The 10,204-nt window shown below is 45.0% G+C and overlaps 1 protein-coding gene across 1 annotated transcript; it reads right to left on the reverse strand.

The window, feature by feature from the left end:
• Positions 1-1,589: 1,589 nt before the first annotated feature.
• On the reverse strand, positions 1,590-9,987 carry nptx2a (neuronal pentraxin 2a). The gene is made up of 5 exons (XM_071921241.2): positions 9,511-9,987; positions 7,349-7,595; positions 5,112-5,356; positions 2,463-2,642; positions 1,590-1,817 (listed from the first exon to the last, which is right to left on the reverse strand). Exons 1-5 carry the CDS (start codon positions 9,958-9,960, stop codon positions 1,590-1,592), a joined length of 1,350 nt encoding a protein of 449 aa, XP_071777342.1. The 5' UTR covers positions 9,961-9,987.
• Between the last annotated feature and the right edge of the window lie 217 nt (positions 9,988-10,204).

Genomic DNA, 10,204 nt, shown 5'->3' on the forward strand with positions numbered 1-10,204 from the left:
ACCAGGCATTGTGGTATCTTTATTTTACTGTTAATCAAAAATGAACAGCATCAAAACAAATATACAACACAACATTGAGGATTAATGTAAACTAAGCCGCTGATGAAGCATTAAATTCATTCACTATGTAATGCTGTTCATTCCAAAAGCCACTGTTGATTCCCTTAGATTTTTTTATATATATCATGTCCATAAATCAATTATTATTATATAAATGAACTATTCTTCTTGTTCATTGGCAGTCAAATAAGACCAAGTCAGTTGTATAGCAACATTCATAACGTCCATAGAAAGCTGTGGTATAACCTCTCAGTTCACATCCAACATATATCACAAGGTTGAATTCATTATGATACACAACAAAGAACCGCTTGGCCTTGAGAAACACCTATGCACTGCAACTATTTGATGCCAAGTAGCTTACATCCTGCTCACAGCCACACTCACTCATAAACACAGATAATTACTGCCCAGATGAGGGATTAAGGAGCTTCCTTGAAGGTCAAGCCCAGTCCCTTCCTCCCCTCGCCGGGCACTCGGCTGGCGTTCAGAGCTCTGTCGACCCGCCGGTCTTGGGCAGCTGTCCGAATCTGTTTTTAACCTGAGCAGGGCCAGCCCATCCATAAAGCTGCTTGGGACGTGGCAGCTGCTCAAGGGGGAGAGAGGTATTAAGCGTAGATTTACAAGAATGAAAATGTCCTCCCTCGCTCGTAATCTCTGGTCATTGTTACACGCAAGACAGATCATACACACAAACATACGTACGCGCTCTCTTACATAAATTCGTTGGCACGCTGCATATGCTTGTTTGGACACACACACACACACACACACACACACACACACACACCGTGCCTGTGTATATTGACAGAAAGCATGCACTGTCACTTTTGATCTTGCTTCCACTCCCAACTCAGGCTACTCATGCATAATGTTTAGATAGTTGGCCATGTTAAGATCTCTCAAAATAATCAATAGTGAGTGCCGGTCTTGTCCACTGTGAACTAATCAGCATCCAGTACATCCACTGTGCTTCAGGTTAGGTGCCTCATTGCTCTTCAAACAGCGTACAAGCTCGCAGCATGTAGTACTCTACCATGCAACTCAGGAATAGTGTTCCGTAGCACATCAAAAGCCTGTTTGAGCTCACATTCACTACGAATACAGTGCAGCATTGTCAGTACAAGGAACGCGACCAAAAAGAGTGTTTTCAAAGAGGAGTCAACCGTAAGCATATCTACTTTACAGAAAACACAGAATGGCAGTAGATCACATCATTACAGTGGATTGGCGCAATAGAGGCCACAGAGTAGAGTCCTCATGAGCAGTCCACAGTGAAACCTCCTGTAACGTCTGCAAGGATCAAAATGGAATGGACATGAATTTGCGAATCATCGAGTTTGAGTCCAGTAAACGTTGGGTCGCTGAGACCATGCAGCCAGACCATTTAAAATCTGTAAACAATGTTGACACCGATGTTGCACCAAAACCCCTTTTCCTTTGGGGTTTGACAGAAGCAACACAGAGTCAGAATACTTAGCTTCTCCATCCCCGTGGCCATCCATTCTGGATTTGTTAAGTCAGATCCTTTAGGAGTCAAAAGCACGATCTTCACAGATCTCCAGAGCAGCTTTAGTTGCCCCGCCCAGCACTTCCACATTAGCATCAATCCAAGGAATCACGTTGCCGGGCATGTAAGCGGAGCAGTTGGCCATGCCCATGATGTCTACAGGCCGCAGGACCCGGTCCCACATGTTGAACTGGCTCAGCTCGCCCACAAAGGCCTGGGTGGCATCAAAGCGGCCTCCTACTATGTCCTTTAGAGAGAAAGAGAGGAAAATAGTTTATGACACATCTTTGGTTTTGAATAGAAGGTTTTAATTACAATGAATTCAGTCTGATTGTTTTTTTTTTTTTATCAAACTGTGTTGCAAACTACCAGCTGACACTGGATATTTTTATGCAAACTACCCCTTTAAACATTGTGTTGTACCAAGTATTGTGCAATCTCCTGCAATCTCACCTTATCTGTATGATTGCAACACAAAGCTGCACAGCCTTCCGTAGGCTCCAAAGCGTATGAATTAATGGATCTCCATGGGGATTATTCATATAACATCACTGTACATTTCTAAAGTATATATAAGGTGCTGTCATGGAGCTAACCGGTAGAATGACCCACTAATGCAGCTCCCAAGGGTGTAGTGGAGCTGTTTAAAGGGAGATGTATGAGGTAATGCTGAAAGGGCCATGATAGCGTGAGAAGAGCCTCTCTACCTCCTCTCCCCTGCTCCCTGTTCTGCGCCTCCGGCTGTGGGCTCAGGGGAGAACACACACCGGGATCACACTGACACATGGAAAAACACACACGAGTGCACGTGAACTCACACACACCACACACACACACTCACACACACCTACCCTCCACCATCTACGCCTCTGCCTCTCCCTACTGATCTCACCTGCTCCTGCCCCAGGATGATCACCCCTCCAGGTTTAATTGGGTGCCAAGGGGCCAGGTTGTCCCCGGTGCCCAGACGCTCGCCATCCTGGTAAGCCTCCCAGAAGCCGTCTCTAGTCGTCCAGGTGATGCAGATGTGGTGCCAACGCCCGTCACTTACAGACAGAGGCAGCTGGGCCACCTGGCCGGGGGTGAAGGGGAGAGGGTGAGCGACAAGAGGGCGGGAAGTGGGGCAAGGAGGGTATGAATAGGGGCAAGAGGGGGCGGGATGAGTCAAGACAGGTTTGAGATTAATTGCGGCACATTACAAACAAGGACAGCAATTAGATGGGTGACGGCTTCAAAGAGACGGCACTCTGCAGAGAGTTCTCCAGATGAGCCAATGCGACATATAAAATGTAGATTACCCAGGTGACATCAAGGGATAGAACATCCTTCAAAGCAGTGGGGTAGCTAACAGCAAAATAGTGTCCTCTTATGCTTTTGTGCTTTGTTCATAGATCAAAGAAAAACAACTGGTTACTCTACCAACCCAACGCAATGACATCATGGTCCACTGAGGATACAGCGCAACACATGAGATTGCAAGTGTATAACTCATTAGCCCTTTTTTTTTGAGGCTGCAAAATAGCTTCACACCCCTATCTGTCAGTGCTGCTTTGTTCCAGCTAGGCGTAAACCTGAAAAGATGGGAAGAACTGTTGAAAACAAAACTCAAGCCACTGCCAATCACAAAAGCTATTGACCTGATTACGGTTGCCAGGGGGCGTCTTTACGCCACTGTGGCTATCTTCATAGACAAATCTTCATAGATTTACTTGTCGTCTTTCTAAAATCTACATTTGGAGCATGCTGGACCAGATTCGTAAAGCTCTGAGCATCAGATTACAGATGCACGGTTGCCAAAAGAACACAGTGTTAATGTTCTACAAGACCAGTCCAACCCATTACAGATTAAAACCCTGGCGGCCGTGTTTGATTGGAAAACGGAGATGCGGGAAATGTTTACTGAACTTGAAGCTGAACGTACAGGAACAAATGGAGTTGTGAGGCATAAACAGCACAACCACTCCGAACTGAAAAGAGAAACGGAGCATGTCTATTCGGTTTCAAGGGCAAATCTGACTATCTTGATGAAGATTTTCCTTTAGGACCATACAGAATCCCTTTCTGCATAGTCATCCTCCGATAACAAAACACAGACAAGGCTGCAGTGGTGTCAACAAAAGTGGTAATACTGTCGAGGCAGCCTGCCGCCTCGCTCTCAACATGCAGCCAAATAAACAGCATGAATGATGAGCCCCAATGGACCCTGTTACCACTGTGAGCAAGTTCAACACATGGATGTGCTACATACGGTAATCATATTCAATGCTCTCGCTTTCACTCTCACTCTTCTGCACCTCACTCTCTCGCTGTCTTTCTCTCAGTCGGGGTACAGTATAACTTCCCTTTCAATACATCTTCTGATCTCTCTCTCTCTCTTTCTCTTTCGCTCCCTGCACTGTCACCTCCACAGCTCTGCAACTTTTCTATTTCCTACCCTTCTCCCGCTCTCTTTTTCTGTCCTACCCTCATCCCTCTCTTCCTCCATCTTCCTCTCATCTATCTGACTTACACACATGTATAATGCATGGTGAAGGGAAAGCTGTGAGGAGATGTGCCAGTGCCAATAACACCCAACGTAAACAAGACAGGGGGGGGGGGGGGGGGGGGAATCCACTCCAGTGAGAGAACACACTACTCCAAAATCCTCCCGATCCACCATTACAGTGCCGCAGCCACTGTATTGTCGCAAAGAGGAAAAAAAACTATTACCACAGCTTATACCAACGTAAAAATCACCATGGTTTTATTCCTTTGAAGACAAAATGCCATGAAATATTCAGCTATGTTTCCATTGGTTTGTTTTTAATTGTCTTAAATCAAAAAGCATTAGTTAAGCAGACTGAAAGGCTGTGTGACTTAGCCATACTGTATACAGAAAGGAAAGAAGTTCAGATGTGGCTTCTAATTAGCACACATGGCAGGATATGTTCTCAACTGAATTACTGGTATTCTTGGATGTGTGTGGAATATGGGTCAGTGATATTAAATGTTTATAAGGTTCAAAATTAAATATTAAAAAAACGATGGTCAGTGAATCTCGTCTCATCTGTCTCTTCATTGTCCACTGATGCACAATAACTCTCTAATTCTATCACACCACAGCGCGGACCAATAAGATCACATTTCATTAGCACAGATATGTATCTGTAACTTGTTTACTACCATCACAACAGCCAGTGATGAATGGGGGTGGTTCCAGCCAAATGATAAGTGACAAGGTGTCAATGTCAAGCTTGTGACTGGAAGCTCACCAACTCAAATACATCTTTTCCGTTCAGAAATCAAGGTAGGAGGAGTGAATGAGAAGCGCTCTGCCCTCTATCAACAACTACCCACAAAACACTCTTGATCAATGCACTGAGTCAGCTGCTCCAACAGTTACTCACTAGCTAACAGTACAAGACTGTGGTGTGAGTTTGTGAATGAGTGTTAACCTTCGTCTTCCTGCAACTACTATCCCAGACTGTTGCTGTAAATAAGACTGGTATCATAGCTTCCACGGTTACATAGGAATGAAAAAAGACCAACACAATGGACCTACCTTATCATTTACTAGTAGCTCAATGGGGTTGTTCCCCCATTCGATGAGCACTATCTCGTTTGCCTGGCCTGGCACGCCGTAGGAGAAGGGGGTTCCTATGCCGGGACTGGCACTGGACTTGAGCCACATGCACACTGTGAAGGCATACATCTCTGGTAGGCTCTTCTTGATGCGTCCATACAGGTAGTTAGTACGCAGGGAGAGGGACACCTTGAAATCCTCAGGTGACTTGAATGCATTATTACCTGTTGATAGATAACATTATGGTTATATGTTGATTGTGAACTTTCCAGTATTATAGATCTGATCATGATCATCCTCTGATGATAATGATGAAGATTTTATTAGAGAGTGCTATGAGAATGGTGGTGAGTTGAATGATGAGAAAGAGTAAGGAGGAGGATAAAAATGAAAATGAGAAAGAGGAGGATGATGTGAGGACCATATATAATATATTATAAGAAGCATATTGGTTGATAGCAATGCAAAATTTGTGGTGCAGAGGTAAGCTAGCCTTTTCCAACGTCAAGTCGGTGAGAAACTGGGTATTCTTTTAGCTGTGACTAGTCACTCTGTCGGTTGGTTGGTCTGTCGGTCGCAAAAAAAACAAAAAACCCCTATCGAGCTGCGAAATACAGAGATTCAATATATATGAGTTTCTCAAGCAGCCACACTGATGCTTTAACTCACACTTAGTAGAACAGCTGATTTTCATGTGGCGTCTTCGGTTTTAATCCAGGCTTGGCAAATTGGGCTTTTGTTTTTGGATTCACAGAGCCAAATAGGTCACAGCGTATCATGAATTACGTGCTTATTTGTCAGTTAAAGGAAGATTACAAGAGTGCAAAAATGTAAGAGACGCAGAAGGAAAAAAGTCAAAAGAAGAAGTGTAAACATGGGCGATAGATCAGGCATGATCAAGACAGAAAGAGATAGAGAGTGACAGTGATAAACTTACTGAAAACAGAATCTAAAGAGAGAGTGAGAATGAAACAGTGAGTTGAGAGGAGGGATGAACATAAATACACAGATACACACACGCGCGCCCACACACATGCACACAGGTACACACGCACACACTTGCAAACACTCCTGCTGCCATAGTAACCACTATAATAACAGCTGATGGGGTCCTGAGCACATATAGGTTTCTTAGCAGCAGGTTTGCACCAAGGAAACATGCTGGACACTTTTATGGGATTGAACCAGCAGGGTCTTCGCCAACATGTGGATCAGTGTCACCTATTGCCATCACCCTATTGTCATCACTACCAGCAGCAGCTGTGTGTTGGTATCATCATTTCCCTCGCTCCATGAAAGGTTTATACACTGAATGAGGTCTGGGCAGCAACAACAAAACACGTTGTTTCCTTGACAACAATACAGAAGGTGGGAAACCTGGAGCAATGTTGGAACCAGGGCTCATTTATGTCAGACCAGCCAAACTGCTTTGACTCACACTTCAAAACAAAAGAAAAGACAGAACAATCCATGTGACTAAAAACGATGATTTAGAGTAGAGTTGTCCCATGTCAGCCCCCTGAGCTCATCATCCATTCATCATTAAATCCTTCTCAGGATCATCTATCCCAGCATACATTGGACTGAGTGCAGGGAGACAACCTGCACAGGTTACCAGTCCAACAAAGATCAACAAAGTGTCACATTTAGAGTCTCCACCTGTGGACTGTGGGACAACACCCATGTGAACACGGTGGAGAACAGGCAAACTCCACACACAAAGGGCTGGGAATCCAATCTGGGTCTTTCTTGCTGTGAGGTGACAGTGCTAAACCACTTCTGAGCTGTTAACATCCGCTGAATTTAACTAAAGCTTGTATCCTCAAACATCGGCGCTGTGCTGGAATCGACTGAGCCTCAGGGGACGTGCGGGCCTACAGGAAATGTCCAGTGACTGGTAAGATCATTTTCCTTCAGGGGGTGGTATTTCATGTTATTTTGGCATCCACCATCAAAGTGATACCCTGGAGTGTGGACATCTCTCCAATATTTCTTAAACTAATTAAGCATTCAGTGTTGCTTTCCAAGCCTTATTTTCAACACCGAGGTGCTGCTGCGAGAGTGGCTCTGAGAAAAAACACTATGTTGTGGGATTTTCACTTGCATCATCAGAAATTTGCACTGGGATAGTCTAATTAGTGCTAAATCTGACGGCAAAAAAAGAATCTGGTGTTAAATCTGGCCAACAACTCATAGCACCCATTCCAATCTCTTACTTCTCTCTAGCTCGGTGATCCTCTCCAGGAGGGAATTGAGCGTGTGCTCGGTGCGCTGGCGGTGGGCCGCTGTTTCATTGTAAAGCTGGCTCTTCTCCTCCTCCAGCTCGGCCACCTTCCGGAGGAGCTGGCTCTCTAGCGCCCCCAGACGCTGCCGCAGCAGCTCGCGCAGCTCGGCCGGCAGGGGAGACGGGGCCGAGACGCCCCCGGTCGAAACATTGGTACTGGGGAGACGCAACTGCTGCTGCTGGTAGGTGGAGTAGGAAGGGTTGCAGGTAAGAGCAGAAAGACAGGAGCAGAGAGAGAGGGGAATAGATAGATAGATAGATAGATAGATAGATAGATAGATAGATAGATAGATAGATAGTAATAGAGTTAGAGTGAGAGAAAACAAGAGAGGAGGTGGAGTGAGACATACAAACAATGACAGAGACATTTAATCCTGTTAATCCTGTACACTCAAACAGGCATTCGGTCTCCATAAAGACCTAGATTTGGGCTAGCCAACTGATCTTCTCTACCTTTTAGGTCAGATATTCATTTAGCACCATTGTTTTTAATACAGCAATATCAAAATGAAGACAGCGTGTCCCAGTAGAGGACTTTGATTGGTGACCTGCCAAACGCCCGTGGCTGGGCTGGGTATTAAAGGTAGACGCCACTGTGTGACGTGGCCGACTGAGTTCACACCAGGCGTCATCGCAGATGATTTTAAAAAGGCCACCGCTGCAGGAACCCTTGTTTAAAGCTGGTGCATTCACCCCACCGCAAAATGCCTTCAAGGTGTTCTTTTCTGTAGTGGCACGTTGATGTTGCCCTGCTGTCGAGTCCACTTTGGGATTCAGACACTTTGTGACACATTCACAGTGCTTGATTAATCTTTCCAGACACAATGGAACCAACTGAATAGCCCAAATGATGAATACCCTGCCCATCTGGCATTTTGGCCAGGCTGAAGCAAACACTTGCAAGGTCTTGAATGCCATTTCACCAAAGTCTGATTACTCTATGTTGATGTGCTGGTCCTGCTGTGATTACTGGTTGAGGCCCTGCTCCAGGACCATATATCCTATCAGCAACACTGATCTTGCAATAATCATTATGTTAAGCAGATTCTGATCAATAGAGATGTGATTAAAAAAGCAACATAATATGCAATCTATATCCTCACAGCTGCAATATATCCTTGATCATTGTATTAAAGCTTTCAATCAAATATAAGTAAGGAGAGGCGGAGGGGGGAAGGGACTGAGAGATGGATGGAGGAAGAGAAGCGGCAATGCAGCATGTACGGACAGAGCCTCCACTCTAAATGAACATTAGTGTGATTGTTTATCTTGGGAGCTTGTCACATTGAGAGAAATGTGCCACACTGTCGTTATGGCATACAGGAGATAAAGCCACAGCTTACATCAGCATACTGTCTAAAGAACCAGTCCTTCACTGCAGATGACCTCGATATCAGTTGAATGTGATCTCTGAGCCACGTGGAATTAATGCACATACCAGCAGTGAGGTCTTCTGGATTGAACAAAAAGCTGGCTCTAATACAAAGCTCTCAGTGTGGAAATAAACGAATCAACCATGAATAAGCATATGATTCAATTTAAACATTTAGTGTAGCTATATGTAGGTGAAAATTGCGGGAATGAATTTCATCAGCTGCTATGAATAATTAGTCATGTGACTGCCAAATAAAACATTATGTAGAACACATACAGCACCTCATAAATTATTCAAAGATGCATTGCCAATCCCTGCACCACACGCATGATTAGACCTTTGACAACATTTTTTGTTGCTCATTTCTTATTTATGGCTTTCACACATGGGATTCACCATCATTTTATCATTCCATGACTGAAAAAAAAAACCTATAGATGTGACATAGCCTATCTATTTCGTGACCCTTTGATCTCATGTTTCCCTGTGAGGTCTCTTGCAGCGCAGAACATTATCAGACGAGTGTGATGTGCGTATGCTGCATATTGGTGGTGAAACGGCTGAAAGACATTGCTAAGATGCACAGAGCTTTCATAACATAATTGTATATAGTGGTTTGTGATAACGGAGTGTAAAATCATATTGATATGTGAGAAAAGGAAAGAAAAACTCCTGGCCTGTTATGTTTATAGCGGCTGTCCATGTGTGTGCCATCTCACCTCCAAGTTCTCCAGCCGACCTTTGAGACTCTGCATGGTCTTGCCCAGCTGATCGATGGTCTCGCTGGGGTCCCGGGGCAGGTCTCCCATGGTGTTCTTGCTGTACTCCTTCCGCCTGGAGCCCTGACCCCGGGACTTGCCCTGCGACGACTCGTCAGCGGCCGCCTCGCAGCGCGCCAGCTTGGAGTTGAGCTCCTTTATGGTTCCCTGTTGGCTCACGATGGTCTCCTTCTGCTGCAGAATAGTCTCCCGGAGCTGGATGATCGTGTTCCGCAGCTCGTCCTCCACGGGGCTGCTGCTCTGGACGCGGTTCCCCGTAGGACCGTACCCGCACCCCGGTTCTGCGCCCGGGGGAATGGCGTTACAGACGAAGCGGCTACCTGTAGCATCCTGGGTGCGCACCGTGCGTCCACTGACCAGGTATAAAAGTCCAACTAATAAAGCAAGCATCCCGACTAGATGCACCAACTCCACGTATTAAAGGAAAACAAATGACTCGTAAATCACTTAAATCGTTGGAAGTCTCCCGTGAAATGATTTTAGATCAAAGAAACTTCTTTCATTAAATCAGGTGGTTGCGGACATCTTTCTGGACTTCGAAACTGACACGAGAGCATTAAACAAATTTTAATTTGTCTCAAAACCATTAAATTAAAAAAAATACAAAATCAGACTCCGCAGTGAAAATCATGCA

Source organism: Centroberyx gerrardi, chromosome 7, assembly GCF_048128805.1.
Source record: "Centroberyx gerrardi isolate f3 chromosome 7, fCenGer3.hap1.cur.20231027, whole genome shotgun sequence".
NCBI classification, from domain to species: domain Eukaryota; kingdom Metazoa; phylum Chordata; class Actinopteri; order Beryciformes; family Berycidae; genus Centroberyx; species Centroberyx gerrardi.

Coding starts and splice junctions, on each gene's coding strand:
- nptx2a (XM_071921241.2), bottom strand. CDS start 9,960: ATGCTTGCTTTATTAGTTGGACTTTTATACCTGGTCAGTGGACGCACG. Junction 7,596..9,510: donor GTCGGCTGGAGAACTTGGAG/GTGAGATGGCAC, acceptor TCCACCTACCAG/CAGCAGCAGTTGCGTCTCCC. Junction 1,818..2,462: donor TCATCCTGGGGCAGGAGCAG/GTGAGATCAGTA, acceptor TTCTCTCTAAAG/GACATAGTAGGAGGCCGCTT.